At 38.5% G+C, this 25,849-nt stretch overlaps 1 protein-coding gene across 2 annotated transcripts in view; it reads right to left on the bottom strand.

Annotated features, from left to right (window-relative positions):
* Positions 1 to 25,849, bottom strand: part of LOC125120029 (histone-arginine methyltransferase CARM1-like) — a 267,252-nt gene that overhangs the window by 33,998 nt on the left and 207,405 nt on the right. For both annotated transcript variants that reach the window (XM_047767702.1, XM_047767704.1), the window contains exons 6-7: positions 12,322 to 12,499; positions 6,135 to 6,225 (exon numbers count right to left, since the gene is read on the bottom strand). In XM_047767702.1, coding sequence (XP_047623658.1) covers positions 6,135 to 6,225; positions 12,322 to 12,499 — 269 coding nt within the window. The remainder of the gene's footprint in view (positions 1 to 6,134; positions 6,226 to 12,321; positions 12,500 to 25,849) is intronic.

Here is a 25,849-nt window from a genome sequence, read left to right as displayed (position 1 = left end):
TCAACTCAAACTTCTTGAGACTCTTTGGTGACTCCTCTTAATTGATCCTATGTCTATATTTTTCTTGATACGAGAATCCATTAAACATTGTATTTAAAGGCCTTGGATTGAACCCCCAAACCAATTATTTGCTGTAATGTCAGTAGTCCCCTTCGCATAAAGACGTTTTACAGCTAAGAATGATGATTCTTCAAGACTAAGCCTTACTCTCAGGAGATGCTTTTCAGAATCTTCATTAATAAGGGCCCAGAAATTTTAAATCAAGTAAGAAAAGAGAATGAATCATTTTGTAGGTGGTGGCTACTATAATCAGGATGTATTAATCTTGTTTACGAGAGAGAACCCCATGAGTGGTTATTTAGAAAGAATATAAAGATACAACTTTATGCTTACAACATACTTAAAGTAAAATGATTTTTTTTTCCTTTAAGGGCTGAACCTGCCACACATGGAAATTCTGAAACTAGGTGTCAAATCAGAGCTATAGCTGCTGTCACAGCAAGAGCAAAGCATGTCTGCAACCTACACCATGGATCACAGCAACGTGAGATCTTAACCCACTGGGCGAGGCCAGGGATCAAACCCAAATCCTCACGGATACTAGTCAAGTTCGTTCCCACTGAGCCACAGTGAATTATAGAATTAAACATAAAGTTGGGAAAATGTTAAATGGAAAAAGTCAAATATGAAAGAAGCAGAAGGAAGTTAATACCAGACTCAGGGTGAGGAAGCTTTTCACAAATAAAGGAAAAGAAAGAAACTGTAAAAGAAAATATTGGTAGCTTTACATACATAAAAGACTTTTAGGAATTCCCATCGTGGCTCAGTGGAATGAATGAGACTAGTATCTGTGAGAATGCCAGTTTGGTCCCTGGCCTCCCTCAGTGGGCTAAGGATCTGGCATTGCCTTGATCTGTGGTGTAGGTTGTAGACATAGCTTGAATCTGGCATTGCTGTGGCTGTGGTGCAGGTCAGTGGCTACAGCTCTGATTTGACCCCTAGCCTGGGAACATCCATATGCCACGGGTGTAGTCCTAAAAAGACAAAAAAAAAATTAACTTTGTGGTAAAAATCATGACAAAGAATATTACAAGGTGACATGAAAATTCTGAAGAAAATACAACAGAGTCTCAATATCTCTAATAAGAAATAATTCTTATAAGTCAATGAGTTTGTTTTCTTCTTAACAAAAATGTATTGAGCAATTACTACTAGCTATGTTAAATGCTGGGGACATAGCAAGTAAAGAGAACAGCCACTCTTCTGGAACTTGAGGTCTCATGGATGGAGATGGCCAACCAATAAAATAAGTAAAAGCATAGAATATAGCAGATGATGTTAAGTCCTATAGAGTACTACAGAGAAAAATGAAGTGAGGGTGGGATATGAGCTTCCAGGAAGGAAGCAATTATAATTTTTAACTGATAGACATTCTCCCTCTCAGATGATGTGTAAACTGAGACCAAGCCACAGGGATATCTGCGTTTCAGGCAGAGGGGATGGCAGTGAGGGGGGAGCAAGCCTGGCATGTTTGAGAGGAAGCAAGGAGTCTAGCCAGTGAGGTTGGAGTGGAGAGAACAGGGAGTGAGGGTCGGAATGACATCAGAGGGGTGAGGGGAGGCAGGATGGAGCTTGATCACATCACGTAGAGTGCTACCTACTGTGAGAACTTCAGCTTCTACTACTCAGATGGCATTGGCAGGAAGCCACTGGTGGGTTTCAGGTAGAAGAAGAATATAATCTAATTATGTGTTATCAAGATCACTTTGATTATTGTTTAAAAACAGGAAATGAGTTAGGAGGCTATTTCAAGACTGGAGTAAAAGCAGGTGTTTTTTTATTTTCCTTGTTTTGCTGTTCTTTGTTTTTGTTGTGCAGGGGTGGGCGGGAGTGGTGGTGGTAAAGATCAGCAGCTTACCTTTGTGTTCAATGTAAGATGCCCAATATATGTCCAAGGTAAGCTGTCCACAGCCAGGTGGACCTCCAAAGTCTGGAGTTCCTGGCAGAGGTCTGAGCCGGAGTTCAAACTCTGGGAGTTGTCAACATAAAGGCAGTGTTGACCACCAGGAAAACCAATGACATCAGTAAGACAGTGAATGTGGACTGAAAAAGGAAGACATCTAAGAACTACCTGGAGTCACTTCAACACTGAAGATCTGAGTCATGAGAAAGAATCAGCAAAGGAGACTAGGGACCAATAACAAAGGGGGAAAACCAGGCTTAGGCTTCTCAAGTGAAGAGTCAAAGGTCTCAAGCATCGTTGACAAGTAAGTCAGGTGAGGTCTGATAATACTGGTGATCTTATTTATTTAGCGTGCTAGTTGCTCCTTGGTCTCTCAGCACACTTCCCCGAAATACACCCAAACTTATTTTTGCACCCCCTCCCTCCTCTCAGCCAGCATTCCCACTTCTCTGCCTCTTCTAACGGAAATCCTGCAAGCTTTCACCACCTGTTCCCTGGATCAATGCAACAAAAGGCCCACGTGCAAGTAGTCTGATGCAGAAACCTCCCCATAAAGGGAAAGGGATTAGAAGGAGAGTGAAGGCTGTGAATTTTGGTAACTATATATTAAAGTTTTTTGTGTGTTTGTTGACTAAAAATAAAACCATTCAAATGCACCATCTATCAAAGAAATACAGATTAAAAATAAACTAGCCACCATTTTTTTTGCAAATCAAATTGGCATTTAACAAAACATATCCCGTATGGGCAAGACTCAGCAGACATTCTCATATACTACTGGTGGAAGTGTTAATTGGTAAAACTTTTCTACAGGGCAATTTGGCAACATATACGAATAATTTTTTCACGTTCCTTCTTCACACCTTTTGGCCCAGTGATTCTGCTTCTAGCAATTTATTGTAAGGAAACAATCAGAACACACAACAAGATTTCTATAATAGGATGTTCATTTTAGTGCTATCTCCTATAGAATTAGGGTGTAGAAATCTGTAAATTTATTTTTGTGGAATACAGGAACAATACCTTAGTGGTGTTTCTTATAGAATTCATAGGATTAAAATAATAATTGAAATGGTTTAATATCCAACATTGGGGCTTGAATTAATAAATTATCAGATAGCTGCAAAAGAAACATTCTATAGCAAAAGAATATCTAAAAGATGTGAGAACATATCAACGAGGTATTATCAAAGTTTTTTTTAAAAAAGGCGATATAATGGTATTCACAGCATGATATTAATTTTATAATAAAAAAAAGACTAAAGTCTTCATGGTATTTATTACCATATATGCTTGAGATTACAGGAGTTTTATTTGGATATTTATTTGGAAATATTTATTGAGGGCCTACCATGTGGCAGGATATGTAGTGAAAAGTGACAGAATTCTAGCTCTTGCAGGGTATACACTCTATAAAGAGGAATATAGACAATAAACAATAATAAAAAGGAATTCTGTATCTTTTAGGAGGTGATAAGTGTTGGAGGAAAAACACAAAGCAGAGGAAGTGGGACTGGGACTGGGATGGCTGCCATTTTAAATAGGGTGGTCGGGGAGGGTCCTAGTGAGAAGGTGACATTTATCAAAGAGCTTATGGAGGTGAAGGAATTAGCCATGCGAATACGGAAGGAAAAGCATTCCAGAGGAATCGCAGCCAGTGCAAGGCCCAAAGGTGGGAGTATGTCCACCATGTCTGAGGCGGGGTAAGGATGCCTGAGTGGCTGCAGCAGAGTGAACATCACAGTAGGAGATGAGGAGCCAGATTGGGTAGGACCTACTGGAGGGCTCAGGGGATGTTGGGAATAGACAGCTCCTGCAGTAACTGGGATGAGAGATGACTGTGTTGAGATCAAGGGGAAAGCACAAACAGAAGAGAATGGTCGCATTCTGATACACAGCGGATCCTTGAAGAAAAGAGGGGAGGTTGTTGGTGCACCCACTCTTCACACAATCAAAAATTGTCATTAACTTTACAGTCAGCCCTCTGTATCCATGGTTCCACATTCACAGACACTCGTATGTAGGATGTATTTATTGAAAAAAAAACACATGTAAGTGGAACTGTAGAGTTCAAACCTGTATTGATCAAGGGTCAAATGTATTTTGAAAGTAAAACAATATAATTTCTTGATGGTTTGGATTTGGCAGACAAAGAGAAAACGCCTTCAAGATTTAGAACCTGAGTGATTAGCAGGATAAAAATGTCAGCAACTGAGGGTAAAGACTGCAAATAGTGCAGGTGTGGGGTGGGAGTAGGGAAGATCAGGCATTGAGTTTTGGACATGGTGCATCTCTCCAAGAGGAGACTCCAGGAGGCAGCAGGCTATGGAAAAGGATGGCGTCCATAGGACAAGTCTGAGCTGGAGACATACACTTGGAAACCATCAGCTACAGACAGCATTTGAACTGTGGGAATGGGTGTGCTCATCAAGGGGGTTCTGAGGACAGAGAAGAGGTCCACGGATTGCATCTTGGGGCACTCCAACATTAAGAGGTTAAGGAGACAAGTAACAAATGGAGGAGGACTGGTTGAGACAGTGATCAGTGAGGCAGGAGAAAAATCAAAACAATATGGGGCAAATAAGTGTTTTAAATGCTGCTCAAGTGCTGACAGTTAAATAAGCTGAGAAGTGAGAAAGTTGATCACTGGATTTAGTGATGTGGAGGTCGGGGCACTGGTGATAAGAATGGTTTTGGTAGAATGTCTTAAGAGAAATCAAAGCGGAAGAGGTGGAGACTGCTGAATTTCACTGAAAAGGGACTTACAGAGACGGGTGGTGGTTGACCAGGGAAGAAAGGTATAGAAAAGGTTATTGTTTTTTCCAATGGAATGAAGAGCAGCATGTTTTATGTTCACTGGGGAGCCTAACCAGTCCACTATGATCATTATTATTCTCCAGGTGGTAAGATGGCAGCGGATGGTACAGTTGGGAGGTCATGCCAACCTGGACAACCGACCTCCTCCACAAGTCTGGCATATCCTGTCAACTGAAATTCCCCATCTCTCTAACCTCTCCATTCAAAATAGAAACATTTAGGGTCAGCATGGCCTTACAGGACCTCACTGTCCACTGCCCATCCCCACTCCCTACCATACTCATACATACACACTCAGAGGACATTCACCCCTGCCTCCCCACCAATGGAAAGTCTGTGGCTTAGAGTTTCAACATTAGAGGTTGAGTAGAAGCCGTGAAATACTATGAATCTGTGGTGGGAAAACCTATTTTCCAAGAGAAAGCTGGGGAGAGAGGAAAATCATAGCCCTTTAACCCCACTCCTCACAGGACTTTGTAACATAAAGTATCTCCTATTTGCTGCCCCTGCACCAAAAGATGGCATTCCAAGAGAAAGCCCAAGAAACTAACTTTGGATATCTCTTTTGAACATTTCAGCCAGAACTCAAAGTGTAAATTCTAGCATGCCTCCTCATGCATCTGCCAGCACAGGCCCTTGCTCCCTCCTACACACCTAACATTCCCACTCAGACGATCTCTGTACTATTTCTCTTCCCCATGGGTTCAATACCATCATTCTCCTCCCATCCTTCTCCTTATAAAAACCAGTCTCAGAAAAGAAAGGCGGAAGGAATGGTGGTTTCACACTGGGAGGGGCTTTGTCTTAGCTCTCAATTTGCAAATGAAGAAACCAACTTTCAGAGGGTGAAGTAAGCTGCCCGAAAGCCAACAGCTAATTCATAGGAAAACTCCCAAATTTTTTTGATCAACTCTTTACATCAAGGTATGTTGATTGATCTATTCTCTGACAAAGGCAGGTTTTAGCAGAAGCCATCACCTTGGGCCAAAGGAGTGGGTGGAGGAAGTGAAAAGGGAGGGACAGCATGCAGGGGGAAGGTGTTACTATTTTAGCATTAGGGCAGTCCTTTGGATGTTTGATACTGTCTAACCAGCTCCCTTGTCTATTTCAGTAGTTCTCAACAGGGGGTGATTTTCCCCTCCCAGGGGAGTTTGGCAATGTCTGGAGACATTTTTGGTTGCCACAAACGACTAGGGGGTAGGTACTTTTGGCCTCTAGTAAGTACATGCCGGGAATGCTACTAAACATCACACGGGGCACAGGCAAAACTTGCCCCCAGTACATATACCACAACATCAAGTTTAGGAACTCTTGTTTACTCCAGAAAGGAGGGTAAGAGAGAAGAGAACGTTACCAAAAGTTGGCTCTGGAGTGGTGTTCTGTGTACAGCTGTTCATCAGAAAAGGGGGCCAAGTGGATGTCACTGAATGTCGGGAACATCCTTCCTATTGAGCAAAAGACAACAGACTCAAGGTCAACTCCCAATGCCTTCGGATTGAAGGGAACACTCACCTGCCATTTCACCAGCTCCAATCCCTCATTCCATCTCAGTTATTACAAACAGGCTAAAACGTTTTTTTATCATTGCCTCAAAGTAATGATATGAAAATTAGGCAGAAGATTGGAGGGGACATAAAAAATAATATTAAAACAAGTCACAAAGCGCATTACAATAAATATTTAGAGCCATAAGTGAGGCATCTAACCTGGCATATTGGCCTTCTCAGCTATTGGATTTTCCCCTTTCTATATGTCCTGTGCTTAGAATTCTGGGCACTCCCTTTATTTATTTTTTCTTTTATTTATTGTAAAAAAAACTAAGCTTTGGAAATAATCAAGATTCCACCATCTTACCACATTATTATTTTCACTCTTAGACTTTGTTCAAGTATAATCATATTGACTATTTATCTTTGTAAGTGTTGTTAGAATCCTTCAGAGTTCCCATCATGGCTCAGCAGTAAAGAACTCAACTAGTATCCATGAGGATGTGGGTTTGGTCCCTGGCCTTGTTCAGTGGGTTAAGGATCTGGCATTGCCATGGGCTGTGGTGAAGGCCACAGATGTAGCTTGGATCCCATGTTGCTGTGGCTGTGGTGTAGGCCAGCAGCTGCAGCTCCAATTTGAAGCCTAGCCTGGGTTCTTTCTTATGCTGCAGCTGCAGGCCTAAAAAAAAAAAAAATAATAATAAATAAATAAATAAATAAAGAATCCCTGCTTATATGCTGGCTCACCATCCTCCACACTGAGAAGCCCACACTTGTGTTCTGTTCCTGACATCTACAATTACCAGGGTATGGACAGGGAGTTTGAGGTTAGTAGATGCAAACTATTACATTCAGAATAGATAAACCACCAAGTCCTACTATATAGCACAGGGAACTATATCTAATTCTCCAGAGACAGACCATGATGGAAAAGGACATAAAAAAAGAATGTAGGGAAATGGAGTCTCAAACAGAAAAACGAGGAGCACCAGAAAGCCAGCCTCCAACTAACACCACAGCTAGATTCATGTACATACAAAACATACTTGCAAATATCTATCCGAGTATTAAAGGAAAAATTTTGCCCTAAAAAAAATTAATTAATTAATCAAAAAGAATTTAGGAGTTCCCTTCATGGCTCAGCAGTTAATGAACCTGACTAGGATCCATGAGCATGTGGGTTCGATCCCTTGCCATGTTCAGTGGGTTAAGGATCCGGCATTGCCATGAGCTGTGGTGTAGGTCGAAGATGTGGCTTGGTTCCCACTTTGCTGTGGCTATGGCATAGGCCGGCAGCTGTAGCTCCAATTCGACCCCTAGCCTGGGAACTTCCATATGCTGCAGGTGCGGCCCTACCAAAAGGAAAAAAAAAAACCAATGTATATATAACTGAGTCACTTTGCTGTACAGCAAAAATTGGCACAACATTGTAAAACAACTATACTTAATTTTTTTAAATAACAATAGAAAATAAAACATATAGAATACAGAAAATAAATGAAGCTACAAGGATCTATTGCACAACACAGGGAATTTAGCCAATATTTTATAATAATTATATATGGAGTGTAACATTAAAAAAATTGTGAATCACTAAGTTGTTCATCTGTAACTTATATAATGTAGTACACCAACTACAATAAATAAAAAAGAAAAACATTTTAAAAATATAGTCATTGGGGGGGAAAGGCAGACACTTCAGTAGGCAAACAAACACCTGGACTGGCAGGCCTGAAGTTGGGCCCTTCTGGGTAGGCAGACATGGTGATCAGCATTATTATTCTTGTCAACTTGGGAGGCTCCTTTTCATAGTCATTCATTAAAAGGCACATGATAGAAAGATGAACCATTAACCCTATTTCAGAAATAAAGATCACCTAAAGAACTACAGATCCTGCCATTGTCGTCACTGTCATTGTCATCATCATCCATCATCATCCATCATCATTATACCTAAGATTTCTTCATTATGTTAACACTGCCTTGAACTTCTCTGTGGGCCTTCCAAGCATTAACTCATTTAATTCTCACAGTAATACAAAATAGGTTCTATTATTATACCTACTTTATAAATGAGAAAACTGAGGAGCAGGGAAATTTAAATGACTCAGCCATCATCATAGAGCTAGTAAGTGGAAGGGAAAAACCCAGGGGTGAAATCTCATGGAACAGTCAATGGCCTTATACATTACCTATGCTCCTCTCGATGTCTGTTAACATAAAGCAGATCATGTTGTTTATGGTATTTTCAGAGGTGGTCAGAGAAAAACCATGGCTGTAACATCATATTGTAAAAACCTGTTCCTCCATCTAAACCTCAAGCATTGTTGTCAAAATAATAATGATTGCTTGGTAGTTTCTCAGTTTCAAGATTGAAGGATATTACACAACTTTGGAAAAATCCTATGTATCATTTTTGGCATAAATTTGGGAAGCTTCAGAGAAGGATGCTCTGAGCCCAACCTTAAGAGGAATTCCAAAGAAATAAAAGAAAATGGAGGAGAGGAAATCAGCAAATAAAATATAAGAAAAATTCCAAGAGTAGAATAAAATGAGTCATCTGATATAACATACTCACTAATGTCCAGCAGAGAATTTTAGAACTTTCACATTAAGACAACTAGAAATAAGGAAAATCACTAAAAGCATTCAGAAGGGAAAAACAGTGTCATTCCAAAGGTTCAGGAGTCAGAATGGCATTAGACTTCTCAATAGCAACACTGGAAACCAGAAACCAAAAAAGGATGACTTTATGGTCTTAAGAACACTGAGTAAAAATTAGTTAAAATTCTCCATTCAACAAAATTATAAGGACTCAATAAACAGCAACTTCTCAGCTACCCTTTCTCCAGAAGCTGTTAGAGAATATTCTTTGCTGAAATGAATGATGAAAACTGAAAAGGGAAGGCAAAAGTGTGGTGATAGAAATCAAAGCATGGTAGCCATGCAGTAGGTCTGAAGAGCTACCAGCTCATGTGCTGTCGAGGAGGACAGAGAATTACAGGTGGAAATCTTCTGCAGAATAAATGTTGATAGACATCTGTCAGACCTGTCAAAGCATGGAAAAAATTAGTCATGATGATATAGAAAACTACACTAACAAAAAATCAAGGCAGTTAACTCTGGGAAAAACAAAAGTTCTCATGAAAAAAAAATACATAATCACATGCATACTGTACCACCTGACTCAGCGCTGAACAATATATTGTCATAATGACGTAAATGTTGACTTTAAGTAATAATCTAGGTCTGTATTTCCTTATATTAAAACAATTCTGGGAGTTCCCATCATGGCACAGCAGAAACGAAATTTGATTAGGAACCATGAGGTTGCGGATTCGATCCTTGGCCTCACTCAGTGGGTTAAGGATCCAGTGTTGCCGTGAGCTGTGGGGTAAGTCACAGATGCGGCTTGGATTTGGCATTGTTGTGGCTGTGGTGTAGGCCAGCAGCTACAGCTCTGATTAGACCCCCAGCCTGGAGACCTCCATATGCCATGGGTAGCACCCTCAAAAACAAAAACAAAATAAAACAAAACAAAAAAACAGTTCTGAAATCCAAGAGGCTCTGCAAAGCAACAGATTTTTGTTAAGTTTGCAGCATTATTTGATGGCAGAAACTGACCTGAACTGACAGGAGTTTAAAGTCTTATTTAGACCATCTGATATCCATATTCATGTTTTGTGCATAAAGAGAATGTGTTTCACTACGGACTGCTGCCTCAGATCCTACTGGAGGTGTTAGGGAATACATGGTAAATGACTCTATGACCTTACAGTCTGTCAGACTCTGGATTCTGAAATGTATCTGGCCCCAAGGGTTTGGACAAGGGATTGAGGACCTATATAAATATATTGAGAGGATGGGGCTGGGGGTTAGTGCTTCAAGAAGGGAAGAAGCAGCTATGAAGAAGACTTAACTTCTCAATCAGAGAGTGACAAGAATAGCAATATGATAATTTTACCTAGAAACATGTAGGTAAATAATAGAAGCAACAGAGAAGAGAGTTGAAAGGTATAGCCTTGAGGGAACAGTCTCAGGATAGATAGGAAGAGGTATGGTGGAGGGTTACTATTTCTCCTTGTAGCCTTTATTATTATTATGTGATGTTGTAAACTATGTCTTGTTTGGATGGAAAATAAAAATAATTAGGAAAAAAATCAATCATCCTTCCCCCAGGAACACAGAGGGTAGAAAGCCGATAAAATCAGTATTCATTTTTACTTGTCTAGTTAAAAATACAAAGCCCAATATAAAATTTCATATCCCTTTCAAATACCTAGGGGAAAAGTTGCCCAGATATTAAGTCTAAACATTCGCCTTAGAGGGGAGCTCCAAGGATATAGGTTAATTAACCATGTTTAAAATCTCATCATATGAAAGCAGTTAACCATTTGAGAAAAATCCAGAAAAAAAATATAAAAATTCTTTCTGGCAGGCATTGAGGAGGAAATCCAAGCAGCTTTGTTCCTTCGCTTTCATCTCCCATAGTTCAGTTTTATCACATGAACACAAGGCTTCCAAGATCATTCTGGGCTGTTTTATAATGGGAATGCTAATGAAGCTCCTGACATAAGGTATACTTTGCTTTGCCTAAGTTTATTTATTTTTGCATGAGTTTTTTTTTTAAGTCTATTTCTAAATCCCTAAAATTTGAAGCACTCAGGAAATTATAGATACATCTCAAGCTTCACTTACATGTATATACTGGGTAACCTGGTGCATAGAAGTTGTTCTTTTATCTGCTATTTTGTCTTCATTGCTATCAGTAGGGAACCACAACCATGGTAGAGTAAGTAAAAGAGTAAGGAGCTGCAATTCTCATGAAAGATGCAACTGTTAAAACTTGCCAGTTACCATCTAACATTTCATTGAAAAAAAAAAAAAGAAAATGTATTGTTGGAATACATCCAGTCTCTCTGGTGAAGAGTGGAAAGTTAGTGTGGGTGCAAGAGCTGGGAGTGTGGGTTTCAGGGTCAGACAGACCCTGGGGACAAATCCATGCTTGGTCACTTATTAGAGGTGTGTCCTTGCCAAGTCGCTTTCCCTCACTGTTCTTCAGTTTTCTCTTTATAAGTGGGGATAATAACAGTGCCTCCCACTAAGCCAAGTCTCAATCTTGTTACTGCTGACATTGTGGGCTGGATAACCACTGGATGTATGTGGAGGCTATCTTGCACAGTGAAAGATGTTTAGCAAAACCCGGGCCTCTCCCACTAGGTACCAGCAGCATCCCCTCCACCAGGTATGATAATGCAAAATGTCCTCAGACATCATCAAATGTCCTCTGGGAAAGGAGTAGAAAATCACAAAGAACCTCTGTACTAACTCTTCAAATAAACTGAAACCTTCATCATTCACACTTTATAAGGTTTTCATAAAATAACATGTAAATTGCTTAGTACATACAGACAGTAAACAATATTGGACTTTATATGATTATCTCGATTATATGTAGTGGTCATAGGGAAAGAGACAAACACTAAGATAAGAATACATTGGAACAAAAGGACACCAGAGAGTTCCTCACAAAACAGAAGGTCGACACTTAAAAGGGCTTTAGAGATTACTTTTAATAATACAGATGAAGCAGCCAAAGTCAAAAGGTCAAATGTGAGGCACAATCAGCTAAGGAAAAAAGTGGTTGAACCAGGACAAAAATATGTAATTCAGAATCAGCCCTCTATACCACACTGAATGCCACGGAGCACACTGCCACGAAGGCCTTTTGGAGATTAGTTCATTTATTATGGGAAATAAGTTGAAGAAATCAAAGAACTTGTATAATAGAAATGCTCCCTCTTGGGAGTTCTCTGGTGGGTCACTGGGTTAAGGATCTGGCATTGTAAATGCTGTGGCTATGGTTACTGCTGTGGTGGAAGTTTGATCCCTGGCCCAGGAACTTCCCCATACCAAGGGTGTGGCCAAAATTTTTTTTAAATAAAAAACCTGCTCTCTCTTCCTTTCTGTCAAGGACTGAACATGGGGGAAAGAAGACAGAAAATTTTATGGAAAAATTAGCCCATTTTTTAAACCAAGAATTGGCCGACTCACCATTTGCTTTTAGCCATTTTTTGGAATGAAGGTAACTCTCCAGCATCCTTTCATTGAACAGCATGTATCCCATTGGTTCTGAAATGATCACATCTACAGCCTCAGGAAGTGAGATTTCTTCAATTTTCCCAGGCAAAACAGTGATCTTGTCTGAAAGGTGGTTACTTTTCACTAGCATCTGAAAAAGATAAAGTAGGGGATCAGTACTGCTGTTACACAGAATCTCATGAAAAGAAAGTTTCATATGTTAGGGGTTGACAGGGTCTTCGTGATAAGAGGGAAGTGACCCATTTGCTTCTATAAATACTGTAAAAATATTTTTATTATTGCACAAACATTTCATATTTACTACAGATATATTAAAAGGTACAAATGTGGAGCAAATAAAAACACCTCTAATCAATACTATATAGAAACAATAACAATAGTTTGATGTATGCCTCTCTATACTTTTTATTCAAACATACACATATAATACATATGTTGGTATGTGTGGTCTGTGTATGTGTGTGTGTATATGCCCATGTACTTTTAGGGGAGATTATTAATAGTTTCAGCTTATTTCCTATTGTTCTACTGGCAATAAAAGTGCCCCAAAGCTCTGTAAGACAGTCTTGCATAACTTAATAATCCTGATCATTATTAAATTATCCCTTGATCTTCTGATTCCAAAATTAAGTAATATACCTTTTTAGATATACATTTTACAATAACATACTCATTTTTCTTTGATGGCTCCTGTATTCTATTTAATAATTTCAAGCACTCTTAAAAGAGGGATCTTGAAGATAAATATAGTTATTATATTTCTAATGTATTTCTTCTTAATGCCAAATATAACAAGATGGTTACATTATTACATTTGTCTTTTCTACTGCCTGAAAAAATATTTCCTAATAAACATCTTCTATACATCAGCGCAAATATATACAGTGCATTCCCTTTTAAGTAGAGGTTTCTTGAGTCCCTTAGATCTTTGCTCATTGTATTTATAGGTAGGTAGAGGCCCTCTGTTTTATATTTTTGTAATTTGACCCCTTTCCCCATCCTAAATGCAGTGTACCATGTATTTGTCATGATTCAGTTGCACATTCTTAATTTCTGATCACTTCTGCCCAAGGCTAGGGTATCTTTCACCTTGAATCCCATCCTCTAGGGTATGCTTGTGAGAATATCTTTTCTACTTATACTCCCTTTAAAAGAAATCTAATGAGATCTTGCTCTATAGCACAGGGAGCTATATCTAGTCACTTGTGATGGAACATGATGGAGAATAATGTGAGAAAAAGAATATATATTTGTATGACTGGGTCAGTTTGCTCTACAGTAGAAAATGACAGAACACTGTAAATCAGCTTTAATGGAAAAACCAAAAATCATTAAAAAAGAAATCTAGTGATCTCTGGTCTAAGGAAAAACAATGAAGAAAACTATTGCAACAAGCCATCCATTGTCTACTTTTACCCATGCACAAGGATTCGTAGAATTCCATTCTATCATCATTCCACACATGGAAGACAAGTTCAGGGGTCCATGGAAACGAGGTCTAAAGCTAAAGCTTTCAGTGCCTTGATTGTCCTGGGACATTCTCTTCTCAAAAGCGCCCTTCTCCTGCACTGCTGGAAGCCCAGCTCCCCTGTGGATGGTTGTCCAAACAAACCACAGCTTTAGGTTTCCGCCCTCACCTGAGCTCTGGCCACCCCCTGGACATTTCCACCAACCCGCTTTGTTATCCCTCAACCTCAATAAGTACAGAGCCCAATTCAGCTTCTTGAAAACTAACCACTGCTCCAATTTCTTTAAAATCTTTATATAAACTTGTATTTCCTTGATTCCATTTTAGTTACTAATGCCGTAATCCTCAGTGTCCTAGAGGCATACATAATTGCTTCCCACAAACAATTAGTTACTCTCTCTTGCTATTTCTACTTTTCAGATAGATCTCATTTCCACATTTTCTTTCTGCCTGTATCAACTTGTCCAGTTCCTAATAGCTTCAAATCTGGAATTTAAAAAAAGTATTTATATAGTGAACATAATAATGGCAGGGCCTACTTCATAGGCCTACTTGAGCCTAAAACAAGGTAAAGCATATTAAGGGTATATGAGTACTGAATTATTATTGTCATATTGTTTTTATTAAAGAAAAGTCTTCACTAAAAAAGAGAATCATAGATGAACGAAAGCAGGAAAATAAAAGCCATTGTATTCCAATTTTCCAGGTATAGGCAGAGTGTATTTCCTAGCAGACACTTGAGTGTATCTCTGTTTATAAAAATAGGTACTTTTTATAGTAATACTTCATAATCTTTTTTCATGTAGTATGTTTTAGACCAGTTTTCTGAATTTTTTGCATTATGGCATACATAAAAAAATAACAACTGGAGTTCCTATTGTGGCTCAACGGTAATGAACCTGCCTAGCGTCCATGAGGATGTAGGTTCAATCCCTGACCTCACTCAGGGGGTTAAGGATCCAGTGTTGCCTTGAGCTGTGATGTTCGTCACAGATACAGCTCAGATCCCGCGATGGTGTGGCTGTGGCGTAGGCTGGCAGCTATAGCTCCGATTCAACCCCTCACCTGGGAACTTCCATATGCCATGGATGAGACCCTAAAAAGCAGCAAACAAAAAACAACCATTTTTATGACACACTAGAGTGAATAGGAATGAATGATGGCAGTTTAAGACAACCGAACTGGAGGTTCAGGCCACACAAGATCATGACCATCTCCAATGAAGGCAAAGGGTGCAAAAACTTACACACTTTTTGGGATGCTCTGTGTTAGACGTCTTTCCATGAATTGTTATAGAACATAATTTTTACTGGCTGTATAGTATTTTGTAATGTACCTTCATTCATTTAACCAGCCCCATGTTACTGGATATTCAGATTATATCAAGTGTTTCATTATTAAAATTGTATATCCACAAATGATAATGCAACTCAATATAGAGACATATTTCTTACAACTTTTTTCAAAGTTAAAGGGTATGGAACTTTTAAGGGTTTCTTATTCACGCTGTTGCAATGCTTAATGGAAAGGTGATCCCATTTCTAAATTGCAAGACCATTCTAAATTCTGTCTATGGGGTGTGAGGATGTCCACACAACCTCAATGTATAAAATTGCCTCATTGACTTGTACCAGGATGCTGGAAGGGGAATTTTTCCAGCTAAATTTTGCTAGAGGGACAAATAAGATAGGATGGTCAAGTGAGTGTGATACGTATTCTACACAGAGACTTTAACAGAGAATAACCCTAGACTATCAAACCTTCAGGAAGATGAGAGATCTAACAGGGTTTCAGGGGAAGATGTAAGCTTCCAGGAGGGCAATTTGGGGTTCACAGGAAAGAATCTGAGTCTCATTTTTCTCACTGGTAAAGAAGGACATACTGCATTTGTGGAAGTGAGCAAACAGGTCTGCCTATAGGCCTCTGCATCTTGTGACTTGATTTATTTTTGACCAGATTCAAAGAACACTAGAGCAAGAATCTGCAGATACAGATCTAGTCCCACTTTATCACTGAAGAGCCATGTCACCTTGGGAAAGTCACTGAAATCCTCTACATTTGAGTTCCCCTTCTTGCAAAATTGAGAGTTTAAAGCTGAGTTGTTTTAAGGTTCCTTCCAGTTCTAACATTTTATGATTAGAAGATAGTAAAATTACCCCAAACTACAATCCAGGAGTCCATAATATAGGGAGTTTCATGGTCAAATAATATTGGAACTTCTTTATAATATATATTCTTCTTACAAATTCAGAGTCCATCAACATGTTAATGGATTTGAAAGATTCTGCAGAGGAGTTCCTGTTGTGGCTCAATGGTAACAAAACTGACTAGTATCCATGATGACATGGGTTCAATCCCTGGTCTCGTGGGTTAAGGATATAGCATTGCCTCAAACTGTGGTGCAGATGGCAGATGCAGCTTGGAACCTCTGTTGCTGTGGTGTAGGCCAGCAGCTGCAGCTCTGATTCTGCATGTTCCTTAGCCTGGGAACTTTGATATGCTGCAGGTACAGTCCTAAAAAGAAATAGAAAGAAAGAAAAATTCTGCAGAAAACGGGTTTGGTTTGGCTAAATCAAAGACATTCAAACTTACTTGAATACTCTGCGGTTATTTTTTTTTCACTGAAAGTTTATCTCCCACAGATCAAGTATTAAGAAACTATAAAAACAGTTATTTGATAATCCTAGATTTTAATACAATTCCTTGATGGAGATATTTGAAAATGGGACATAAACTCAACCAATTACACCTCTGAGACACAAGAGCAGCCACTTCCAGATGTGAGACACACTCTATTCTTTGAGCCAGTCTTGTTGCCTTCCTTCACCTTTGGTTTACAACAGTCTCAATACAGACAGTTTTATGTTAGCCCATCACTTCAGATTCCATTCTTCCAAAACTAAAACTCCGTAGAACTATCCTTTCTAGAGTAATACCCAACAAATTCCCAGTAAGAGACTATATTACACTCAAATAATATATAACCGTTTTGGAAAACCATTTAACCTTATTCAAAAAATGCTGAAGATTTCCATCAGTCAGATATATCACCCCCCGTAAATACACATTCTAGAGAAAATTTTGAATGAATATACAAGACAACCTGTGCTACTATTTTATAACATTGATAGTTATAAAATAAAAATTTAAGCAAACTGGAAGTAACTACTGAGAGGGAAAACAATGAATAAATGGTGTTATATCCATACTATGAATAATACTAAACAGTGAGAAAGGAAGAATTAGAGGTATACCTGTAAACACCAATTAATTTCATAAGCAGAAATTTAGGAAGGAAAAGAAACAAGTTGCTGAAAAATATACAGTATGACTGCTTTCATTTAAAAAGTCAAATGGAGGAGTTCCTGTCGTGGCTCAATGGTTAATGAATCTGACTAGGAACCATGAGGCTGAGGGTTCGATCCCTGGCCTTGCTTAGTGGATTAAGGATCTGGTGTTGCTGTGAGCTGTGATGTAGGTTGCAGACATGGCTCAGATCCTGCGTTGCTATGGCTCTGGTGTAGGCTGGTGGCTACAGCTCTGATTGGACCCCTAGCCTGGGAATCTCTGTATGCCATTGGAGCAGCCTAAGAAATGGCAAAAAGATTTAAAAAATTAAAAAATAAAAATAAATAAATAAAATAAAAAGTCAAATGGATTCATAAGTAAACTGTATTGATTAGGATAGATTAACTTATTTTTTTATTTATTTTATTTAATTTTTTTGTCTTTTCTCTTTTAAGCCAGAGCCACAGCAACACAGGATCTGAGCCACATCTGTGACCTACACCACAGCTCATGACAGCGCTGGATCCTTAACCCACTGAGCAAGGCCAGGGATCGAACCCGCAACCTCTTGGTTCCTAGTTGGATTTGTTAACCACTGAGCCACAACGGGAACTCCCTAGACTAACTTATTTTTTAAAACTCTTTTATGTTGAGATGTTGGTAACTTTTCGGAGTGAAGGGAGGGCATAAAATTTGGGAGAAGCATTTAGGAATATTAATGCATAGTTATATTAATTCTATTTGTTACACTGGGTTGTGGGCATATATGAATTTTGGGGGTTATATTCTTTGTACCTTATATTTACAGTCACCTTTATTTTTGCATGCAAAAAGTATTTTATAGTAGGAAATTCAAAATTATACTTTTAATAGAAAAGTTTGAGATAATCATAATAAATGCATATTAAAAAAGACAAACTGATTTCTGCAATCAGATAGAAGCTAATAGACATGGAAGACAAATTAAAACAAAGCCCTATAAAGGTAATTAATGTCTGAGAAAAGTGAATAAATCACTCAAAGTTATATTAAAATAAAATTCCCCTGAAATAAAAAACTGAATCTATTAACAGAAAAAAATACATAATGATCATAAGAAAATGCCATACAGTAATAGCAATATGGAAATAAATTTTATTCAACATTTTAGACTCAAAAAAAGAATTAATTCCTTGGCTACCCATGAAGAAAAATAAATTGCATAAAAAAATGAAAGAAAATAAGGTTGGCATTGGACTGCCCCATAGTCATATTTACTTTAAGAGAAAACAGGACAATGTCTACACAATTTAGAATTTAAAAAATCATGACCAGGAGTTCCCATCGTGGCTCAGTGTAAATGAATCTGACTAGTATCCATGAGGATAAAGATTTGATCCCTGGTCTTCTCAGTGAGTTAGGGATCCAGCATTGCTGTGAGCTGTGGTATAGGTCACAGACACAGCATGGATCTGGCATGCTTATGGCTGTGGCTATGGTGTAGGCCAGCAGCTACAACTCTGATTCAATCCCCTAGCCTGGGAACCTCCATATGCCTCGTGCAGGGAACTAAATAGACAAAAGACAAAAAAAAAAAAAGAAAATTGTGACCAAAAAATGATTACATGCAGATTAGGTACTATTCACATTTCCAACATGAGAGACCCAGGACAGCGCACACAAGCCGTTCTTCAAAAACTGCTTTGCCAAAAATAAAAATAAACCCATATAATTAAGATAAAGAATTAAAGAATTTGCTAATAAGCTATATTTAAAAATATAATGGTTAGAAATGAAGCCATTTAGTTTTACAACAAATACAAAAAAAGTTACATGAACTTTGGTTGTATTTCAATGAGAATTACACTACACTTTGATGATATAAAAATAATATATAATAAAAGGTACAGGAGGAAGGAGGAGATATGAGAGTGCTGATGACTTAATTTTCTTCACAGAGAGGAGTGAATTTTTATTATGAGGTTAAAAAGAATTCCAGTTTCTTAATGTTTTCCATAACTTTAGAGGGATCTGTTAGGAAGCAATTTCTCTTCATTTTAAGAAGCATTTATTCAATGTTAAACAATTTCTCTTCTTTTATTCTCAGTTTCTTTTCTTCCAATTAAATTCAAAAAAATTTGATTTAATGTTTTTATTTTAAATACTACATATCATATAATCTCATTTTCCTGAAAGTATTTCTCTCTAGCCATTCTTCTCTTTGCATATTTTCACAGAAAAAATGTCTGAAATTCTGTTCACCCAAGATTAATGATAATTATTATGGGAGGTTTAATTTTTTTCTTCTTTGTTAAATTTTCAGTTGCTTAATAACGTTATTATAATGTACTATTTTTATAAATATAGCAAAGTGATTTTTCTTTAAAGAAAAATATTAGTAAAATCAGGGATCTAAGCAAATGTATCTGCCTCTTCTTTTTTATGAGAGTCCAGAGAAATATAGGAAATGATATAAATCAGAAAGAAATCTTAATATGCACGTACATTAAAAAAGCTAACGGAGTTTCTGCCATGGCTCAGTGGGTTAAGAACCTGACTTAGTGTCCATGAGGATGTGGGTTTGATCTCTGGCCTTGCTCAGTGGGTTAAGGATCTGGTGTTACCGCAAGCTGCAGTGCAGGTTGCAGATGTGGCTCTGGCTGCAGCTGCCCCTTAGCCTAGGAATTTCCAAATACTGCAGGTGAGGCCATAAAAAGAAAAAAAAAAGAAAAGAAAAAAAGAGCCAGCAATGGAGGCGAGAGTCTGAGGGAATTCTAGAAGATAGAAAGCAGATTGGATTGGATTGTTGGAGAAAAGAGAGTATATATTCTGAACCCCTATGTATCAGAGCTAAGGACGGTTTTCTGTAAGGGAGTTTGGGACAAAAAAAAATCCAAATTTTTGAGTCAGCAAATGTCAAGAGCAGAAGAGCCCGTGGGACCATCATCTAGGCTAGTATGTCCACCCGCCCACCCACCTTATGTACAAGGACTCTGTGAGAGTCACCTCTCCAGGTTCTGTCCTTGCCTGGAGTTCTTAGCACTGCTTTATGTGGTATGTCTTGGTAGGAATCCTAGTGTGGATATTAAAGCCAGAAAGACAAACACAGAAGAGCTTAGGATAACTCTGGATTCCAATTTCAGAATCTAAGGTGAGAAAACTATGAGGCAGTGCAACCCCAAGGTCCATTCCTGAGGATAAAACTCTTGTTTTGGCAGCAGTGCAGGTCTCTAGGCTACCAGGGAGCTACACACACACATCCACGTACTCATGCAGGGACGCTTAAACCTGTCAGCACATCTTTTCCACCTAGCAAACACTTTGGTCTGTGCTCCCTCTTAAGGGAGAGGCATGTTGGAAACACAGACCCACACTATCTATACTAAGCAACCTAGTTTTCCATTCATCAGCTAAGAGTGAGTAAACAAGGATCTCCAGACATTGGAGGACAATGAATAGCATGAAAGAGAAAATTGGAGATTAACAAATAGAACAAATGACTCCAGAAGAAACAGAAGATAACTTAAAAAAAAAAAAGCTAACCTTAGAGAGGAGAATGGCTATAGTCATAAAACAAAAATAGGCTGCTATAAAATTAAGAATATGATTACTAGAAAATAAATTCAGTTGGAGAATTGCCAAAGTAAAAGATCAAAATAGTGAACTGTAAGATAACTTTGAGGAAGTCTGAGAACATTGAGCAAAGTCAATGAAATAGAAACCATAGAAGAATAGTCAAGTTGATATGGATATAACAGTTAAATAAGTAACAGAAAAAAAAAATCTCAGAACTCAAGACAGATCTTAGTCTTCAGATTGAAAGAACCTAATGAATATGAAGTGGAAGAGAGAGCTTAAAAATCAGTCCCCCATCATGGCAAAATTTGACAATGCTAGGAATAATGAGGAATATCCTGAAAGCTTTCAAAGTTTAAAAAAGAGAGTCACAGCCTCAAATGAAGATGAATTATACTCATACCAGAATTCTCATCAGCAACAGGATATTAGAAGGTAACGAAGCAAGTTTTGAGGGAAAATGGCTTTTGAGTCTAGAATTTTATACCCAGTCCAAAATCCAAAACATGTGACAGAAAAGCAAAACTTTTCAGACATAAAAATCTTCAAAGGGTTTTGGGGCGTCATAGTGAAAAAAAAAAAACAAACAAGGAATCAGTTGAGAAGAAAAACAAATATATTAAAGAGGATAACATAGAAGAAACAGTGGCAACCTGAGCATAAAATAGAAGTGAATAATTCTGAAAAGAAATAACAATTTTATCCATTTTTTGATAGAACATTCTTCTTGGGTAGCCAGAGTTCAATGTCATAGGATTTCATTTCTTTTTCTATGGGTCCATGAAACTACTTGGTTCCATAGTGAAATATATTTATATGATCATTATACTTAACATGCTTTTTTTGGGAGGGGGTAAATTTTCTGAAGCCACTTATAGAAAAATCATTAAAGACTTGGTAATATAAATCTAAATCCTGACAATCTAGAAATAATATAACCAAACAAAAGTGGAAGTTATACTAGGAAAGGAAAAGTTATTCCTCTCCTCTATTGGGAGTCAGCAGGACAGTCAAAATAGGGAGTTCAGGAAACAGAAAAATAAGTATTATGACATAAATCAGCCGAAGAAATGTGAATCAGCTGAAGAAATTAAATTTCAGAAGTTCAGAGTAGTGCACACTGTGAAATGTGATTAGGTATGAGTGGAATGGGTGGAAAGTAATTACATTTGATTTTAGAGCTTCCTATACAGTTTGACTCTCCTTCCTCATGTACAAGCATTACCTTAATTTAAAAGGAAATATATGGAGTTCCCATTGTGGTTCAGCAGATTGAGAACCTGATAGAGTATCTGTGAGGATTTGAGTTGATCCCTGGCCTCACTCAGTGAGTTAAGGATCTGGCATTGCCATGAGCTGTGGTGTAGGTCACAGACTCGGCTCAGATCTGGCATTGCTATGGCTGTGGTGTAGGCCAGCAGCTGTAGCTCTGACTTGACCCCTAGTTTAGGAACCTCCATATGCTGCAGGTGTGGACCTAAAAATAAATAAGTAGATAAATGGAAAGATATCAGTGAGTAGCCCCCAAATAAGAGAATACCTAAACAATTCTTCAATTCTCTCCTTTCAATGCCATCCCTTACTGAGCAATTCTGAACATCTGCTTAAACATTTTAAAAGGTCATATTAACCTTATTGTTAACAAATTCAGTGCCTTTAGTTTAAACAGATTATTTAAGTTCAAGTTTTTACTAACTTGCTATTTTGATTCTACCATTTTGTAACTCGTGAAACTGAATCCAGGGGTGGTCAGAGTTAAGTCCAGCATGTGCTACAAGGCAGGGGCAGATCTGGGGAGAAGTGATGATTTCTATCTATGTGCTTCAGCAAGCTTAGTTCATTAACTATTTGTCAGAGGCAGTAGCATTATGGATTGGCTCCTTTCGGAGAGGGGGTCAGAAGAGGAAGCACCTGCAGTCACTGTCCCTCCCCCTTTTCCGCTCTCTCCCTCAGTGCACAGCTGCCTCCTACCTGTAATCTAGGTGGACACTGAGGTCTGCAGAGACCCTCTTGGGCCACTACAGCATCATAACCAGTGTGCAGAAACCAGGGCCTTCTGGAATCTGTGGGCACAAAAGAATAAATGGGCCCCTGAAGGAACCAGTCAGAGATGTGAGGGCAAAAACCCTGTGCAAACAAGCACTACTTGGCAGGGCAATGAGGGAGAATGATAGAGTGACAGATGCAGAAGGATGGCAAGGAGAGGCAAAAAGAGGGGCATTTTCCTCCTCGTTTCTCTTTGAGGTAACTTAAGGGCTGAGTCTGAAGAGTCCAGAAGCTTCTTTGAATGGATTATATGCCCTTTAATCACTGCAGAATCTCCAGAGGTGACAGAAGGAAGTCACTTGAAGCTTTTATGAAGGAAGCATTGCCAATCCTAGAGTTTAGCTAGTATACTGGCAACTTCAATACACATAGTTGTTTCCCTCTGATGATGTTCCAGAATGCTCAACAACTGGGAAAGAAGAACATCAAGGAGGCCAACAAGCTGTCTAGGCTTGGAAAGAATGCTTTGACAAAGTTATAAAATAAGCACTGGGAAATATGCAATATCTATAAGAAGCAATGCACAGAGTTCTGTGTATGTGTGTCTGTAGGGGGGCAGAGGGGTTTTAGCCAGCTTACTTGCCCTCCATTGGAAGGTAAGTTGTCCCCTGTAGACTGTAAGTATCTGACAGCAGGGACCATGTCTATTTTGCTCATCCAGCAGAGTACCTGGCACATGGAAGGCCTCTAGTTAGTGTTTGTTAATTACCTCACTAAATGGGATATGGCAGCCCTTGGAATTCACTTTCCATCTGAGTTTGAAAAGATAATTCTTCGCTCTTTTCTTTAAATTATGACATTTTTAAAATGGACACAAAAGGGTTACTGCATGTCCTATTCAGATACCCTTTCAGGGTATCTTTGCCTTTCAGAGTCTTAGAGCTATTTTACAACTTGGTAAGAAAAACTGATGATAATGCAAGTAATTCTTGTCCTTAGAGATAGAAAGGAATTGGATCTGGTGGAATGCAAATGATTGTTGCCCTATTGACAGACCAGTCTTGCATCTGGTTGTAGCTTCTTTCCAGCATTTCTCATCGCTTATATATGTGGTTCTTTGACTTCTCCTTTGAACAAGTTTAACTTCTTACCTGTTTGCCTATTAATAAGTTAAATATTTGTCACCTGTTCATTTAATATTTGAATGATAGTCACAAATTTGCTTTGTTTTCAAATTACCTTTTAGCATTTTAATATACCACTTTTCACTTTGGGTCAAGGACTTAATTTATTCTGTTGCTTCCTCATGATTTTTTTCCTCTTCTCCTTTTCTTCCTTGTAGGTGTGATATACAGCATATTGGCTCAGAGTATTTGCTTCTGAGACAACAGACCAGAGCTCAAGTCTCTGTTTCTTTATGTCCTAGTAATCTTAGTCAAATTAATTAATTTGAACCCTCAGTTTTTCATATGTGTAGATTAGGAATCATATTAGCCCATACTTTATGGGTTGCTCTGAAACAAAGAGAGAAGGCATGAAAAGTGATTATACATGGGTTGGAAAATAGCATGGGCATAATAGATGCTAGCCATTATTCCTTTTCTTTTTTTTTTTTTTTTTTGCCCTATGGTGGGTGAACCAGGCTTTCAGTGATCATTTGCCAGTAGGAGTGGGAATGTGGTAAGTCACCAGCCACCAATTCTTCATGACCATATGTTTTCCTTCTTACACCCTCCCCCAAAAGCTCCAAATAATTTATACTTTGCATGGAAATTGCTAGTGCCTATCCAAATCCATTTTGCCTGTTACCTTCCTAATAAAATGCCTACATTAGTAGTACCAACTGAAATATTATATTTCCTGGCCTCTTTTGTAACAAATGTAGCTAATGAGTAAGTTCTGGCCTATGAGATGAGAGAATGAATTTGTTAGGACTTCCAGGAAACTTCCTTAGAAGGAGATGAAAAGCTAGGGGAAGACATTTTTGTATCTTCCCTTTATTGATTCTATTAGCTGGAACATGGATTTGGTGGCTGAGGCTCCTGCAGCCACCTTGGACATTGAGATGACATTCAGGGGACAAGCCTTTTACCAGGACAGTGTACCAGGAAGACACAAGGAGCCTGAGGTTCTACAAATTTTGTGATGCTGCCACATTGCCTTAGGTTCCCTCAATTAGACTTCTTTTACGTGAGATAAAAAAGCTCTTGTGTGTTTAAGTCAGTATTCATTTGCATTTTGTGTTACATGAAGATGATCTAACTGATAAATGTTGGGTGTCCACTTTAGCCCAAGGAGCCTCTTAACCATGTGAGTCATAACAGAATCGTGTAGTTGGAGAACTCTTATCAATCTCTGCCCTTTTGCTCTTCGATGGGTTGCTTGTGGGCTCCAGGGGAGCACGTGGGAGTAGAGGACTTGTGTGGACAGGTGAGAAGTCTCCTCTTCTGGCCACACCTCCCCTTGTACAAAGGAGGCTATTTCGCAGGTGTGGACTCTCTTCCAGCCATGAGCAATCTTCAGGCTGTGAGTCTCTAATTACGGTCATTAGAGAAATGTTAAGTATTAGCATAGGAATTAAAAATTAAATGTTGAGATGCCTGTGGGCAGCTATATCAACAGTATTTAGCTATATGACTATATAACTATGGTTGGAATTAAGTTATATAATTACAGCTTTATATGATTATGTATTGGTGTCTTTGGTTTTGGTAAAATCAATGATAATATTAGATCTCCATCTCTCACAAAGCGTGTCCTTTTTATTCCCTCATTTCTATTCCAAAAACTTGTAAGGCATTATTATTATTATTATTTGACTGCACCCACAGCATATGGAAATTCCTAGGCCAGGGAATGAACCAGAGCTGCAGCTGTGACCTATGCCACAGTTGCAGCAATGCCAGATCCTTAACCCACTGTGCCAGGCTGGCGATCAAATCCACGCCTCTGCAGAGACCTGAGCCACTGCAGTTGGATCCTTAACTCATTGTGCCATAGTGGGAACTCTAGTGAGGCATTATTATTTCTACTTTACAGATGTGAAAACTGAAATTCAATGATTAAATAATTCTATCAAAGTTACTCCTATTTCTTTGCAGCAGTCACTAAAGAAACTCTTGACTGAAATGAGGTTTATTAATACTAAGAGTCATTTTAAAATTTACAACAAAGAACAATTTG

The sequence above is a fragment of the Phacochoerus africanus genome, chromosome 2, assembly GCF_016906955.1.
Source record: "Phacochoerus africanus isolate WHEZ1 chromosome 2, ROS_Pafr_v1, whole genome shotgun sequence".
NCBI lineage: Eukaryota > Metazoa > Chordata > Mammalia > Artiodactyla > Suidae > Phacochoerus > Phacochoerus africanus.
Note: the sequence above shows the minus strand (reverse complement) of the source record. Positions and strands in the feature narration are given on the sequence as shown.